General features: G+C 54.4%; 6 protein-coding genes across 6 annotated transcripts; all 6 read left to right on the plus strand.

Moving 5' to 3' along the window:
• Positions 1 to 3,104: 3,104 nt before the first annotated feature.
• LDBPK_280010 (hypothetical protein, conserved) lies at positions 3,105 to 4,757 on the plus strand (the record flags this gene model as incomplete). Its single annotated transcript, XM_003862054.1, has 1 exon — positions 3,105 to 4,757. The coding sequence occupies one exon, from the start codon at positions 3,105 to 3,107 to the stop codon at positions 4,755 to 4,757; it is 1,653 nt and encodes a 550-aa protein (XP_003862102.1).
• A 627-nt stretch (positions 4,758 to 5,384) lies between these two features.
• LDBPK_280020 (hypothetical protein, conserved) lies at positions 5,385 to 5,786 on the plus strand (the record flags this gene model as incomplete). The annotated part of the gene is made up of 1 exon (XM_003862055.1): positions 5,385 to 5,786. The coding sequence occupies one exon, from the start codon at positions 5,385 to 5,387 to the stop codon at positions 5,784 to 5,786; it is 402 nt and encodes a 133-aa protein (XP_003862103.1).
• A 534-nt stretch (positions 5,787 to 6,320) lies between these two features.
• Positions 6,321 to 7,616, plus strand: LDBPK_280030 (origin recognition complex subunit 1 (ORC1), putative; the record flags this gene model as incomplete). Its single annotated transcript, XM_003862056.1, has 1 exon — positions 6,321 to 7,616. One exon carries the CDS (start codon positions 6,321 to 6,323, stop codon positions 7,614 to 7,616), a length of 1,296 nt encoding a protein of 431 aa, XP_003862104.1.
• Positions 7,617 to 8,045: 429 nt separating this feature from the next.
• Positions 8,046 to 10,754, plus strand: LDBPK_280040 (hypothetical protein, conserved; the record flags this gene model as incomplete). The annotated part of the gene is made up of 1 exon (XM_003862057.1): positions 8,046 to 10,754. The coding sequence occupies one exon, from the start codon at positions 8,046 to 8,048 to the stop codon at positions 10,752 to 10,754; it is 2,709 nt and encodes a 902-aa protein (XP_003862105.1).
• Positions 10,755 to 11,567: 813 nt separating this feature from the next.
• LDBPK_280050 (hypothetical protein, conserved) lies at positions 11,568 to 13,034 on the plus strand (the record flags this gene model as incomplete). Its single annotated transcript, XM_003862058.1, has 1 exon — positions 11,568 to 13,034. One exon carries the CDS (start codon positions 11,568 to 11,570, stop codon positions 13,032 to 13,034), a length of 1,467 nt encoding a protein of 488 aa, XP_003862106.1.
• A 780-nt stretch (positions 13,035 to 13,814) lies between these two features.
• Positions 13,815 to 15,272, plus strand: LDBPK_280060 (hypothetical protein, conserved; the record flags this gene model as incomplete). The annotated part of the gene is made up of 1 exon (XM_003862059.1): positions 13,815 to 15,272. The coding sequence occupies one exon, from the start codon at positions 13,815 to 13,817 to the stop codon at positions 15,270 to 15,272; it is 1,458 nt and encodes a 485-aa protein (XP_003862107.1).
• Positions 15,273 to 15,605: the final 333 nt, after the last annotated feature.

Consider the following 15,605-nt stretch of genomic DNA (forward strand, 5'->3'; position numbering starts at 1 on the left):
GAGAAAAACCCTAACCCTAACCCTAACCCTAACCCTAACCAGTACACCAGTACACCGTCACGCCCCCGTCCTGTTGGAGAGGGTGTCGCTGTGCAAGGAATCAGTGGAGAGAAAAACCCTAACCCTAACCCTAACCCTCACCCTAACCCTAACCCGCAACCATAAAAGCAACCGTACACGTACATGTGATCGCAGGCATGCCTTTTGAGGGTTTTGCCGTATTAAGTATTAGCCACAGGTGATTTGGCGCAGAAAGAATGTAGCGGAGAACCTTTACGGCGTAAGCGATCACGGACGCTGATGATAGCCACACAGGTGGCACTGAGGATGTAGGGCGGAATGCGTTGTGGGAGAACTGCGCTGGGCCACACAATAGCGAGCTTTTTGTGACCTGCAGCACGGCGGTTTTTATCGCTTGCCGCATAAAAATCCCAATGGTTCTCCTAGGCAACGATAAAGGGCATGAGCAAAAACGCTCAGCGAGCGTTGCACAGGAACCCCTAAAAGGATAACAGTATCATCAGCAAAGGAAAGGGCTCGGGATAACACGCCGTACGGGCCGTCAGGCTTTTCACAGCCTTTTCAGGGAGCACTGAAATGATATTGGGGGGTACAAACGGCAAAATGGTGCTCCGGAAGAGGTTGGTAAACCGAAATCATCGGCGCCGAAGATGCGTAAGAACGCGGCTGTCGCATGTGGCCACCGGTCGCATAGGGGAGCGTCAATGCAGACTGCTTATTGGGACTCTTATGGTTGCAGAACGGAGTAGCATGCCAGCGATAAAGGAGAAGCTCACCAAAGCCGTTGTAATGCTTCGTGGCGTTGACGATGGCACCGCTGTCGAGCTCACGGTGCTGCAAAAACCGTCGCAGAGTCCATGGCGAGCTATAATCTTTGACAGTGGCGTCGGAGCGAGACGTGGCCTCGCATGCGCTGAGCCGCGCCCGCACCTCAAGCTTAGCCCGTGCACAGAAACATGTGGGCCTTTGTGCCGCACAGCTGACGGCGCTGTAGATTCAGCGGCTGGCGCAGCAACGCGTGCAGCGCAAACTTATCGTTTGTGTGTATCTGGTGCCCCTCTTCTTCGTCCTTGTTCTGCCCGCGCGTTGCCAATGCTGTGCGACTAGCCGCGCACCAGCCAGACAGGGATCGCCCGCAGAGATGAAAGAAGAGTGTTATGGACTTGCCGAACTGTGTTGTCGCAAACCAAGACGAAGGATGATGGCCACCGTCCATCTGTCCACGGCTTCAGACTGTGAATCGGAGTGCGGCGGCAGCCAGCGACGTGACGTGCAGCGGTCGCGAGAGACTTTGGGACGCTGCCATTTTGGATGGGATGCTCGATGGCAGCATTTGAGCGTGCGCCTCCCACCTATAGGAGCACCGCTTGCTTTTGCCAGCCGCACCCCGTCGTCACCGGGCATTTTCCCTGCCTGCACAGACCCGGCGATGTGAGGTTGTGGCGCCCATATATACAGCAGCATGTTCTTCGAATGCCCTTGCTATGCGATGAATACGCAGTGAATAAGGGTGGTGATCTCGGCGACATCCATGGTAGACGAACACTAACACAGTCGCTGGCATGAGTGCCGCAGCATAGCGCACACTGGTCGACAACGGTTGAGGGCGGCAATGCTCACCACCATGCGTTGCACTCAACGGGAGTTTATCATGTAGCCCCCCTCCGCGAATGAAACGACGCCGCAATGGGTGGCCAAGTATATTCGAAGTGTGATGCACGCACACCAAAGGTGAGGCGGCCGCCAACATTTTTCACGGGGGAAAACTCTGAACTTATCGAACAGCAAAACCCTACGCTGGCTGAGGACCGTAATGACTATGTTTCTTCCCGATCGATTTGTTGCGTATTAGGGGAGAGAGGTGGCGTGCCAGGATGAAGGCGCACAAAAAGCTTTGGCGAGCACTATGTATGTGTAGCGGTTATCTCATGAAGGAAATCAAGCCACACGTTGTCATACTTTGTTTCCTGGTGCGTTCGCAGGATCCCCAGGGAACGCCCGGTTTTCGTGCGTTGTCGTCGAAGGCGTGGCCCGCACCCCCCCCCCCTCCTGGACACGGCGGCGCTGAAGGCTCCCGCGGGCCAGAGCTCACCAAAAGGCCGCACATCCGTCGCTAACATCCCCAGGAATGTCATTCTTTTGGCCCTCGGTAGCATTAATGGTGAATACAAGCGCGTGCGCGGGCAGTCGGAAGTATGGGGGCTATCAGCCGAAAATCGCGTGACTGCGGAGGTGCTCGGATACCGTTCATTGCCCACGTCTTGAGGTGGCTGCCGAAAGGAAGCGCTGAGGTTGCATACATCACTAACATCCCGCACTTCTGTTTGATCAAGGCATTGCATCTTCGAAAACGGGTACAAGTCGTCGGCTTCATGCCAGCCCTCGTTGATGATCCTTGGCGCTTTGCCTGTATCTCGTCTTGGATCACCTTAACTTGGCCTCCTCTGTGAGTCACCTGCACTTCCTTCTTTGCCTCATCGTGATGCTGCCTTTCCGTTTATAAGGAAACCAAAAGTCCCTTTACCTTTTCTCCTTCGAAACGTCGGCTCACAGTATAGCGGTTTACGGTTCTGGAAGGAATGATGAACCCGTCGCTGTCATCTGGATCCGGTTCGATGTGAGATTGGGATGCTGCGTACTTTTCCCGTTCACTGTCACGATAGTTGTCCACGTATCTGGTTATGCATTGCCGCCTGTTGGTTACCGCTCGTATAAATGCATGGCCCGTCGTTTTCTCTCGAAAAGCGTTATGTTTGGCTTTGATGCCGCTCATAGGTGTGATTAATGCTTTTCATCTTGACGAAAAGATTCTCGGGTACTGTTCGCAGTGTATTTGACATTAGCATGACTGCACGGAGCTTTGTTTCGGCCTGGCAAAGCTGATGAGGTTTCATGACTACAGTACTACTCTCATACCGCTTCTCTTCATCCCTTTTTTTTTTGGTGCTGATGGTTTGGGTGATTCTTTCACCTAATTTTGTGGATTCTTGGCATGCGTTTGAACCTGTGCTTCTGCCGGCATCAAATTACTATTGTAGGCTGGCAACCACTCAGATCATTAGAGGACTGTGTAGAATGAAATAATGCGCAGAGTATGTTTGTGGACGCTGCGCGGGTGCCAGCATCGACGGCTTACTCTTCGACCGGAGTCGACCCTTGATCCGGCGCGGTATCCTCTCGGCTATGTTCCTGTGGACGGAAGTGAGTCGATTGATTCGGTGTATGCGCTACTAAAGCGAGGTCACTTTGTGGCACCGCTGAATCGAATCGAGGTGATCCACAAGGTAAGTGTGGGAGCACGGGCGTTGTGTAGATCGGAGTACCCCATTGTCTCGGCGCAAGATGTGCTGACGTTGCACCTGCGAGAAAAAGAGATCCTCGGTCGTGTTCTCATTCGCCGAGACTTTTGGACGCTCGATGATTTCAACGACGCCGAGCTGAATCAAAGTTTCGGTGTACAGAACCTGTACTTTGATAACTACAAGTGGTCTCAAGTTCTGTGGCGGCGCTTTCAGGCATATGTAGAGGAGTATTTTCCGGTATCAGAGCACACGCACCTTCTATACAGCGAGTATGTGCAGCTGGTACGCAGTTTCTCGTCGTTTGAGCAGGGGACCTTGGTGAAGCCGGCGCTGCCAAAGTCTGTCCGGTTGCACTTGCCCTATGGTGCACTGCCGCCTAGCAAATTTACCCAGGAGCCGATCTTGCTGCTCAAGAACTGGCTTCAAAATTTTCGTGGGCCCCTCATGCTGCACAAGGCCCTTGTTCTCAATGCCGGCTCAGGTGTTGTGGCGTTTGCAACAAAGGTTTGCCATGTGCCGATGGTGCGCGGAGTGGACTCGCGGCCTCGGTTCATCGAAGCATGTCGGAAGGATGCCGCTCGGTCGCCAAAGCTGTCGAATGTCAGCTTTCAGGTGGCGGAGTTGTTTCCGGAAGTCACTGACGAGATGAGGGAAGGGTCCCGAAAGGGCCAATACGACCTTGTGATTTTTTACCCGGATGAGGAGATTGTGTCCGCGCTGTGGGAGGGTGAGAACGACGCATTTGCGCCAACTGCACAGGGCTATGCCGGGAAACTAGAGGAATTCTTCGAGAAGGTATCTCCGCATCTTACGGAGAACGGTGTGATCGCAGTGTGCTGTACGAATATCCACGCGTTGTTGTTTCCGGACTACCCACACCCCATCGAGTATGAGGTGAAAATCAATCGCCGATTTGTTATCCTGGACTATTATGACACTCCGGCACGGTACTCTGGCAATATTCGCACAAAGTTTTTGGAGCCGGCTATTGAATGCCATCCCGAGTTGAAGAGGAAGCTGCGCTCCGAGCTGTGGATTCTGCACAGGACTGAGTCGATTGGTCACTTTGGGTTCATTCACGGCATTCCTGGCGCCAAGCCGCCGAGTATGGAAAAATGGCGGACGAAGAATATGGGGCTGGAGCGGCAGAAAGCGTTGAAGGATCACGTGCGCTTGATGGGCGGTGACTGGGGGGACTACAAGAGTCGCCTTATCAGGATGCTCCAGGAGCAAACAGATGAGCCGGAAGACGATGTAGCGGAGGCTGTTCGGATGACTCTAGACCCAACGTATCCAGCGATTCTGGCGGAGCGCGCTCGCAAGGCGGTGGAGATGCGCGAGAAAGACAGAGAGGAATTTCACCGCTCTGTAGCCCTCGAGTACTGCGACTGCTCTCCGAGAGAGGCGTTTAGGAGGAGAAACGTCTCATCGTGAAACTGCTATTCGTGGATGTGCGTATATCAGATACTCTTCACATGCATTGCTTTTGTGTGTGTGTGTGTGTGTCTTCTCATAAGTGTGTAGTGGTTTGTTCTCGCGGATAGCGTTCAAATTCTTGTGGAAGTTCCACGCCTCTCAAACCTACTCAGCGAAGTAGCGGAAGTAGCTTCTTCACTCTCGGATGACATTGCTGGCAATCATGTCTCTTACTCCGGACGTGCTTGAATAAGACTCAAGTGACGCTGCATGAAGCTGGACGACTTTCGTCTCATGGTCGACTCTGTTGCTGGTGTGTCAGTCTACCCTGCTTTTTTGTCTTTCCCCTTTCTTTTCGGTGCTTCTCTATGGGCTTTTCAACCTCTCAAGACATTAGCTGATAATAGGTGCCGTGCTTTTTCTTTTTTGCGTTTCAACTCTCAGAATACGCAAAAGACGAGGTATTTTTTTTTCTACTCTCCAGTCGCACTTCTGCAAGTGTAGCAGCCGGCGTATCGCAAGGAACTCTTTAGCATAGTGTGGTGAGTGTTTGGTCTGGGCGCTTGAGTCTTTTGATCCGTACCTCGTTTTTCTTTGTTTCTGTAGATACTCTTCGATTTGAAGGAGCTGTTCGCAACCGCAGCCATGGAGGTGGTTGAGGAGTTCTTGCGTCTTCGTCGTGAGGGCAAGGGCGAAGAGGCATACAAGCTTTTAGCGCCAGGTGCATCTATGGGTTGCCCGTGGGGCGGAATGCACCATGGCCCGCGCGTTCACACTCTGCTCATAGATGAGGCGCGATTCGCCAAAAAGGGATATCTCGACCCGGTGCCCATCGAGAAGATTGATGAAGGAACTTACCAACGAAAGTTTCAGTGGGATAGAGGAATGGCAGAGTTCGGGAATAGCGGCTTTCGCTTTCTTGGGGTGCTGCCGATGTGGAGAGAGCTTTACTTTGTGCGGGATGGCAAAATTGGCCTGGTGACTTCCGATAAGATGCTGAAGAGGAGGTCACTGATCCATGCACTTTTCGGTGCTGGTGGTGTATAAGCAGAGTGACGGGGATGCCATCGTCGACTTCGATTACGTGTCTTTTGTGCACCTCAGCGTCATTGTTGTTGGCGTGTCGCCGGCAGTCGTGCTGTGTTGCTTTTGTTTTGTTTTCGCTTCTGTGTTACAGTCGCCGCTCAGGCAACGCAGCCATTGTACATCTACTACTCTAGAAAGGCTCTTTGCTTTGGAGGAACAATGAATAGCGGTGTAGGGAATGCGGGCGTTGTCAATATGTGATGCCTTATCGTGAAAGGTTGCCCTGAGGTGCGCCTTTTGCGGCTCTACGTTGGTAGGTGTGAGCTGTTCTGGCTAAAATCTCGCGGTGCGCAATGTATGTCAATGCCGGAGTTGGAAATTGATTCTGCAACTAGGAAGTGGTTTTGGCGTGCTCTGGCAAGTGAAGAGCAAAGGCACAACAGCTTTTCATTCCTGATCGAATCTACATTCCTTTTTGTTTGCCCGCTCTCTCTCTGTGCTTCTTGATCTTTGTGGTTTGGCTCTGTAGAGAGAAGTGTTGCTGCCGTGCCAGAAATGAAGCGGAGCCGGCGAGCGACGCAGCAGGAGGATGTGATGCGGGCGCTCAAGGAAGGCGTGCAGGCGCTGAGTGTCTCGAGCACGCTCTCCAGAAAGGACCTTGTTTGCAGAGGAGACCACGCACGTGCAATACAGGAATTCCTTGAAGATGAGAAACATCACACGATGCAGATATTTGGAATGCCTGGTACAGGCAAGACAGCCACCGTAAACTTTGCACTGGCGCAAGTGGCGTCGCGACGGGGTGCGCAACCGACAGCCGTCTTTCTTAACGGCTTTGTCGTTCAAAAGAGCTCTGATATCTACTATACCCTCCATCATCACTTAACGAAGGCGAGACTCGGTGCGGTGGAGCCATGCCCGTTAGCGCAATGCGCTCCGCGCATTGAGAAGCGCTTCCGGCACGGGTGGGGCGGCAAGCCTCCTGCTCTGTGCGTAATTGTAGTCGATGAGGTGGATAAAATTTTGGAAAAACATTCCAAGGCACTTTTCAAAGTAGTCGATTGGCTTACTCTCCCGTACGCGAAGTGCAAGCTGATCACCATCTCCAACAGCATGGAACTGCAACTTGATGCGAAAACGAAGAGCCGTCTCGGTGTGGTAAATCAGCTCGTGTTCTCGTCGTATGGGACTCAGGAACTGCGTGAGATTCTTTTGCATCGTGTCGGCGCTATAGAACCGAAACTCTTTGCGGATCAGGCGGTCAATCAGCTCTGCACGCAAACGGCGTCGCACTACGGTGATGTGCGGCGACTCTTGCAGTCTGCATCTGCCGCCATTTGTGGTGTCTTAATGCGGATGCAGGATGACGCTTTCGATGTCTCTTCTGCTGATGGCATTATCACGCTGCGCGAGATCCACGGTATTGTGCGGCATATTTTCCACGACAGATTTGTCGAGTTTATCACGACCATGCGAATGCCTGTCCTGTTCATCACTGTGGCTGTCCTCGGCAAAGAGACAGAGGAGCTCATCAAGAAGAGGGAGGTGGACTGTCGCCTACCGCTGGAGCGTCTCTTGGCAATCACGCAGCAGGCCCAGCGGAAATGTATGAATGTCTTGCGGCCGATTAACCGGGTCGCTTTCGTGGAGGAAATCGAGCTGCTTCGCCAAGTCTCGCTGATAGAGGTATGCATCGGCGAAGATCGCATTCCCATACGCTGTGCTGATGAGCTGCTTGACGCCAAGGAGGAGGTTTTCGTTTTTCTTCTTCAGCCATATCAAATGGTAGTGGACTCCTGTCGCCTGCACGACGCATTTGGCGCCACGTACGGGGCGGTGCTGCACTTGTGACGGCCGGTGCGCAACTACATTGACGCTGCTTGGTGTGGCTCGCTGCTGCTAGTTTGTTTTTTCGTTGTATTGTTGGTCGATGTTAGAGTCTATTGATATGCACCTTTATACGAAAATCAGTGATCCCCGAGGAACTGGTGAACGACTATCAAGTGCTTATTTTGTGCGTTGCTCTTAGTAGGGCTACGCCTCGCAGTTTGCGGAGAAGAAGCGCGAACATATGCGTCGGTCTTTGTATTTCCGGGTTGCGGCGTTGCGCGAGATTTATAGGGCTTCTGTCAACGGGAACGGAGGGGTTACTCCTCGCGCAAAGTGATGAGCTCTATGCCTGTTTGAGCACATCTTTTTCTTTCATCTTGCTACTTTTTTTTTCCGCTTCTTGAGCTTCTTTGTTTTTTTCCTTTTCATCCCCGAAAGGAATCTGTACAGATGCCGCCTCCACCCAAAGGGCCGGTATCCGGCTTCGCAGCGGCGGCAAAGGTCCTTTTTGACTCTGCCCAGCGTGTTGGCGCAGTTCAGCCATTGGAGCACAGCACCAAGGAGTACGCGCAGCAGCTCAAGAAGATCCAGTCTCATAGCAAGAAGAGAGGAGGCTCTTTGGGTGGGGTTTCGTATAAGGTGGCGGAGTTTTTGGCGGCACAGCGACCACCCACTCCTCCGAAAGCTCCCTCTGGACTACTGAAGGAGCGGACGATCGCGAAGAAGGTGCCCCTCATTGAGATTCCTTCTATCCCAGCAAAGACGACTCCAGAGAAACATCCGGTCACGGAAAGAGAGACCCGCCCGCCGCTTGAGCTGCCTCCGAGCTTGAGATCGTTTGTTGCCACCAAGACGGAGCAGAGCACGGTGTCGGCGCCAGCGCCATCACCAACTCCTGTCGAGGAGGTGTTTATCACTGAAGACAAGCCCGTTTTCGAGGTTCGCCAGCAAGTGGCGCCACAGCCCGCACCGGAGGCTGTCGTCCAGACACCTGTTGTGTCTGCAGTACCTCAGGATGCTTTGTCACCTGCCCGCAAGGTGAAGCCGGTGATTAATATTCCCATAGCCGCGGCGGGCGCCGCCGTTTTAGAAACGGCGGGGGATGTAGCGGCTGGGGATTCTGCGCCGGACGTCGCGGTGGCGACGGCGACAGCAGGGTTCTCGGTGGATGTGTGGGAACAGCAGCGGGAGCGGGAGCTTGAGCGGCTGCAGAAAATGCAGGAGGAAGAGGAGCGGAGGCGCCTCACGCTGGCGCGAGAGCAGGAGCATCAAACGCTCGGCAAGGAGTGGGTGATGCGCCACACTTACAAAGTGTCCTTTGAGGCAGAACTCACTGTGGGCGGCAAGCTCTTGCGCGAGTTGTTTGCCGCAGATTCCGCTGCCGCTGCTCTTGCGACGTTTCGGAAAATGATCGATGCCGGCGCCCGGGCGTCAGCGCTGCTACCGGCCGGCCTTGCGTCTGTTGCCTACAGCATTCGTTCCGCGCACCCCGCCGAGCGGCTCGACCTCAGGCGCGGTCTTCTCGACACTGTAGAGAAGGCGAAGCTTCCTGAACATGTGATGCGAAAGGCACACTTACTGGTCTCTGGCGGCACAGAGTTCTTGACGGCGTTCGGCGCTTTGACGGAAGAGGAGAAGCAGCGCCTTGACAGCCGAATCATTCTGAAAGCACTCCAGATCCTCGTGTGGAATGAGCGGTGGGAAGAGGCGCTCAAGCTCGCCAAGGAAAGTCGCTCCAACTTCCGTAGCGGGAGCGAGGTGGTGGACCTGACCTTGCTGAGGGCAAGTCAGCTGTTAGAGGAGGGACCCCGGAAAGAGGTTGTTGCCTACGCATCTCGGAGCCTCACGGAGAGCGGGCGCATGGGGGCGCGCGCGAAGCTTCTCATCGCTAGCGCCGAAAGGGGCACGTATCGCCGTACGCTGCTGAGGCAGCTGACGGCGTCGTCGGATGTCGACGAGAGCGTCTACGCAGAGCTTATTCTGCGCTCGGACAAGAACCAGACAGAGGGGCTTTTGGCCGAGATGGCCACCAGGGGACTGAACAACGAAGATCCTGTGGTGCTTGGCGCTGTCGCGATGAAGACGCTCAACAGCGATGTACCGGCAGACGTCTTCAAGGAGATCCATCGACAAGTTGCTATGATTGGTCTCCTACCAATTCACATTCGCGTTGCTACGATGGCAGCCGCGCTGCATCCAACGGAGGAGGTGCTGCGGGAGGCGAGTGAAGTAGTGCAGATGGCCGCTCCAGGGGCTCGCGGCCCGGGCCTGCGCAAGCTGTTGCCGATTCTATACCGGCAGAACATGGTAAAGGAGATTATTCAGTTGGCGGACTCGACAAACGAGTCGGTGCCCGTGGCGAAGCTGATGCCGCGTGCCGTGGCTTTTGTGAATGAAGCACTTCTGAAGGTAGGGCGTGAGCCGCTGAGTGATGTGCGTGTCAGCGACATTGGCTTCTCGCGCGTGAGCGAAGGCGCAGCTGCCAGCCCGTCCAGTAAGTTATATGAGGAGACGGCAAGCGTGATTGCCGACATTTCTGGCCTGACGGAGAAGATGCTCCTCTATGCAAAAGAACGGCAGTGGCCCAAAGCACTAGGTGTTGTGAAGGGACTGCCAACAGTCATCAAGGCTGAGCCGTCAGCGGTGACTCTGCTTTACAATTGTGCCTTGGGCGCTGCGGTGGAATACCCAGAGACGGTCAAAGATATCTACGCACTGATGGCTAATCGTAGGGTGAAAGTGAACGCGACAACGGTCAACACGGTGCTAAGTAGCCTAAGCAAGGCATCGTTGTGGCAGGAGGCCATCGATTTCTTCGACACCACATCTCTCGAACAGCGAGACAACAATACTTATCTCGTGCGCTTTGCGCTGCTAGGAAAGCAGAATCTGTGGAAGCAGGCGATTGAAGCCTACGACGAGACGCGTGCGGCCATCCCGAAACTGCCTGCTGCCATGTTTTCTCTCATCATCAGTACGACAAGCGGGCACGACTGGCACGCCACTTTACGCATTTTTCAGGACATGCTGAGGTCGTACGGCTCTGGTGTGAAGGACAGCGTCGTTACACAGGTGATTCGCTGCCTGGAGAAGAACGGCAAGACAGCTGAGATTGCAAAGCTGGAAAAGGAGTTGGCAAAGCGGAAGAAGAAGAAGTAAGTCTCTTCGCTGTGATGGAGGTTCGGCTGCGTTTCGACGCGCTCAGGGGTCACGAAGCTCATCACATGTGCTCCAGTGGTTTGGTGTGTGTGCATGATTGCCAAATCGTCGTTTTCGCACATTGCAGCGAGGTTTTTTATTTCCGCTTTGTTGATGCGTGCGTCATCCTCGCTGTTTTCCTTCGACATATGTTGGGAGCTCCCTGTCCTCTCTTACGATACGATAGGATAAAAACGAACTGGTTATTGGTGACGCGGCGATGATATACTGTTCTATGTGGTGTGAGCACACCAGGCAGCTGAATATTTTTCTGAGGTGGTGCGCAGCTGATTCTTCTGAAGGCGAAGAAGTGGCGTGAAGGGTAGCTGAAGTGATGGAGGTTGCGCTTGCTCTCGCTGCTTCACCCACTATCACACAACGTTGCGCGTGCTGTGCGTATACCTGAGTGTGTGTTCATGGGGTGAATTGTTGCTCATTACTGCATCTCCCCCTCGGCACATTGTTGGTTGCCATTCAATGCTGTTTTGTTTGCTTTCGTCACCACCTTCACCTTTTCTTCTCACCTATCCCGTTCTCCTTTTCCGTTTTTTTTTTTTGTATTGTTCGACCGTTCTCACATGGGTGCGTAATTGGTTTGCGTGTGTGTGGGTGTGCCGGCTCAGAGTGGAATGAATTACTTGAGAAAGTGAGGAGGTGCCTTCAAAGTTACTTAGAGTATCAGCAGCGTCCCTAGACTTGAAAATGCCGGTTGTCAAGAAGGGTTCCAAGAGAGGCGCCCGGAAGAAGATTCTTAGCGGTGTCGAGCTCGAGCGGATGCGTGCGGAGGAGTCGGAAAGACGGTGCCGGCAGCTGATGTTGTTGCAAAGTCGCCTGCGCGAGGTTGTCGCGGAAGAGAGGGAGATGTCCAATGCCGTCTCTGGCGCCATTGATGCCCGGTGGATGCGCTTTCTGCGTGAATGCAAACAGCGGGAGCTTGTGGCCGAAATCGAAGTACTGCGGCGAACGTTTGAGGCGACGCTCGACAGAAAGGAGGGCTTTTCCACGACGCTTCTAGAGGAGCTGAGTGTGGCGGAGGAGCAGTGCAGACACGCTTTTCGTTCTCACATGGACGTTGTCAGCTCTCTGCTTCAGCTGCACGCGGAGCGCACGAAGGACCTGGAGGCAGATCTCGATGCCAACGTCGCGGAGATGCAGCAAGACTTCGAGTATGAGAGGGCCGAGCTGGAACTGAAGCACATGATTGAGATGGACGACCTGCGGCTGATTCTGGACAACATGGCGGCCGAGGCGGAGATGTTGGAGAAGAGGCTGCAGGAGGAAACGTCTGAGGGTCACGAAACGGCTGCCGAGAAGATGGACGAGGCAATGAGGGAGATGGAAGCAGACCTTAACAAGGTTGAGGATGGTCTCCGTGGCGAGCTGGACTCACGCTACAAGAAGTTCATGTCCACCGCGCAGGCAAACATGAAGGAGTACACAGCGAAGTGTAAGGAGGACCAGGAGACGACGGAGCGCATTGCTGCCCAGTTGCGCAAGATCGAAAAACTGCAAAACAGCGTCTCCTCGTGGCGCACCAACATTGCTCGTAACGCGAAAGAGTGGGAGGGTCGCAACGCAGCTATCGAGGCCGAACGAGACGCAACACTGAGCCACCTGAAGAAACTGAAGGATAAGATGCAACGGTGGAGGGAGATGCAATCTAAAGCACTCGTCGAACTTGTGAAGGAGGCGAACGCGACGGAGGAGGCGCTGCAGGCGACTTCGAAGCGAGCCGTGCGTCTTCTGCGGCTAGTGGAACTGTGCAAGCCGATGGAGACGGAGCGGGAGCAGGTGCTCTTGCACGAGGCGAACATTTCATCTGCAGCAGTGGAAGCGGAAACAAAGCGGCGTGTTGCCGCTGAGGGCTCTGTGAACGCACAGGATGATGTCCTGTCAGGCGTCGACGCTGCACCGGCTGCGAATGAGCAGTGGCTGTCGCTGGACCGCTTCTGGGTGAAGCACAACAAGGTGGTGCTGGATAATGCGGCGTTGACGCAGGAGCGCTTTCTTTTGCAAGAGGAGAATCGAGTATTGCAGGAGGTTCTCAAGCAGTACTTAGATGACGTTTCCGTTAGCGATCAGGTGATGCGTCAGAGCAACACCCTTCTTCTCACACAGGCAGCCAACCGCAACGTTGTCCAGGCCGCCAACGCGGGCGACAGTAGCGTCGTAAGAGGCTACAACGTCATCGAAGGAAACAAATTCGTAAACGACCAGAGTCGTCAAGTCGTCAATCATTAGTCACTAGTGAGAGTCTCCCGCTAGTTGGAAAGGAGATGGTGAAGGAAAACGAGACAGAGTTTCCTCGTCGGGGTGCTGTTATCGGATCTGTCTACATGGAACTCCGTCTGCTCGTGTTCCCCCTTGCACTTATTTTTTTGTGTGTGTGTGAGGAGGGAGCTTTGCGTGTGAAGCCCTGACGGCCCGTGTGGGCGATGTAAAGAGGGCCACGCTGACGCTGTGCGTGCGATATCTGGTAGCACGCTGCTTTGTTCTTTGCTTTGGATGTATAGCTCCATTGTCAGCTCTAGTTTCTTCAAAGTATAAAACGACTAAAGGCAATAGACGCTGCGCATGCGCAGAAGGAACTCCTGCGGCTTCTCATGGCCTTCTCTGGACTTTTTCTCGGATGCCGTGCTATAGCAGAGCATGGAAAAAAACTTGTGTATATTGTGCACGAGACGACAGTAGCGGCGAGTCGGTATACTGGCTTCGACCCTGCTGTGACCTCGTGAGGTACGTTGAGCGCCATTTGGACAGCTCAATCGCTTCCCGCTTCTCTATACTCTTGTTGCTGTTCACTGGTGTTTTCGTTCGATGGATGCGTGCGTTTTCGGTCTTAGTTTCCCCCACCATTTCAGTGCGTTGTTCCCCTGCCCCCTTCGTTTTCAGTCTCAATCCCACGGTTACTCTCGCTAGTTTTTTTCGTGTGTGTGTGAGGGTTCTGGTTAAGACGGACTGTGAAACACCCGATTTGGCCGCCAGTTTGTTGCAACTCCTCTTCTGCTCTTTGGCGCCCCAATGCGCCGCCTGGGCCGACGTACACTCACCTCGCTGGCGCTGACTGCTGCTCGCCGATGGATTGAATCGCAGGAGCCGTGCACGGCAGAGGCAATTCGCGAATTGTTGCAGCAGGCGGAAAAGGAGCAAGAGAGGCGTGAGCTCGCTGTCGACCAGCGCAAGGTGGTGTTTACCGCCGCCAGCAGCGGGGACCATCATGCACGCATCGCTGCCGCTGAAACGTTCGACGTGGCGGCGGCGGGGCTTCCGCGGCCGCCAAACTTTTGCTACATGAACGTTTCGGTGGACTTCGCCTGTATGGTGGATGCACCGGAGGTCGTCTGGTTCAACATGTGCAAGGCGAATGGCTTCACCCCGTCCTCGGTGAAGGCTGGCTCCGTGCACATGCTAGGAGGAATGGTGTGCCATCAGCGCCTAGGCGGGGGGTACATTCAAGTGATTCTCGGCTGCATTCCAGACTTGGAAACGGACTCATTCACGTTCGATGCTGTTCCGGATAAGGACGAGATCGCGGCGGCAGGCCGAGCGCCGCCAGCGGTGGCATTTGCTATGCTCGACGCTGGTCTTACACTCCAGTACGAGCAGGTTCTCTCAGCGCACCTCAGCAGTCTCAGCAGCTCGCTCGGCAAGGAATGCCCTTTGGTTGGTGGACTCTACCCTCCTGTTGGCAGTGTGATCGGTGGAGGAGATCCGAGCGGCAAGCTTGAGGACTCGATCTTTTTCATCAACGACCGTGTTTATAGAGGCAGTGCGGCTGCGGTTGTGCTGCGTAGCAAGCTGTTGAAGGCACACGCGGCGAGTGTGGTTCCGTCGATTTCACTCGGCAGCGCTAGTGTAACTGATGTAGCGTGCGAGGGTGGTGTTGCGACGGTACGGGCGCTGAACAACCGGCCTGCCATGGAGGTTGTCAAAGAGGTGTACTCGCTGCCTGAGATTGCTGAGAAGCCGAGCAAGGTGTTCCTTGGCCTGCGACATGGCGACGTGCATGTGCCGGTCTCGTTCGTGGGGCATCCGGACAGCGGTGAGCTCAGCTGTACTCTTCCTCCTGGAATCTCTCTAGTCCAGAGCGATACTGTTGATTTCCTCGTAGATGACGTAGAACTGGACACGGAAATGGCCGCCAGCCTCTTGATCAACATGGAAAAACGCATTGCGCCAATATTTGTCGAGAAGGACATCAATGTTGCGCGCGAGGCGCGTCGTAACATTGTGGCATCCTCTACGGCGGCGTTTCACTTCTCCCACGGCGGACTGAATACCATCGCCAAACCGGAAATCCCCGCCGTTAGCTTGGGCAGCGCTGGTGCGATCTTTGCGCCATCAATTTTGCAGCGCTGCGTGGGCCGCTCGTGCCCGAACGCTGGCTTCTTCTCGCCCGGCCAGGTGGCGACAGTAGCAGATCTCACGTCCATCTTTCCGCGGTCTAGCACTTACTGCTTTATGCAGGGAACGGAGTAGGGCAGGCTATGTCGCATGTGCGCGCGTGTATGTGGTGGTTTGTGGGGCAGTTGCTGCTCAAGAAGGAAGCACATGACTTAGCTCTGACCTACTGACATGTGGACTTTCAGGTAGTTTGCTCCTGTTTCCACTCTGGTATTCGTCTGTCTTCACAGGTGGCCATCGACTTAAAAATTATGCTTTATGTAGTCGAGGGGCTATGCATGGTGGTGTTAGCATGGCGAGCGCTTGCTTCTCTTCCAGGGCCTCTCTGACACGTAGCAGCGGCTGTTATACTTGCTCTGTTTCAGTCGAGGCTGGCCGACCTTTCGCTTCATTCGAGCCCGCGAAGAG

The sequence above is a fragment of the Leishmania donovani genome, chromosome 28 (assembly GCF_000227135.1).
Source record: "Leishmania donovani BPK282A1 complete genome, chromosome 28".
Classification (NCBI taxonomy): Eukaryota; Euglenozoa; class Kinetoplastea; order Trypanosomatida; family Trypanosomatidae; genus Leishmania; species Leishmania donovani.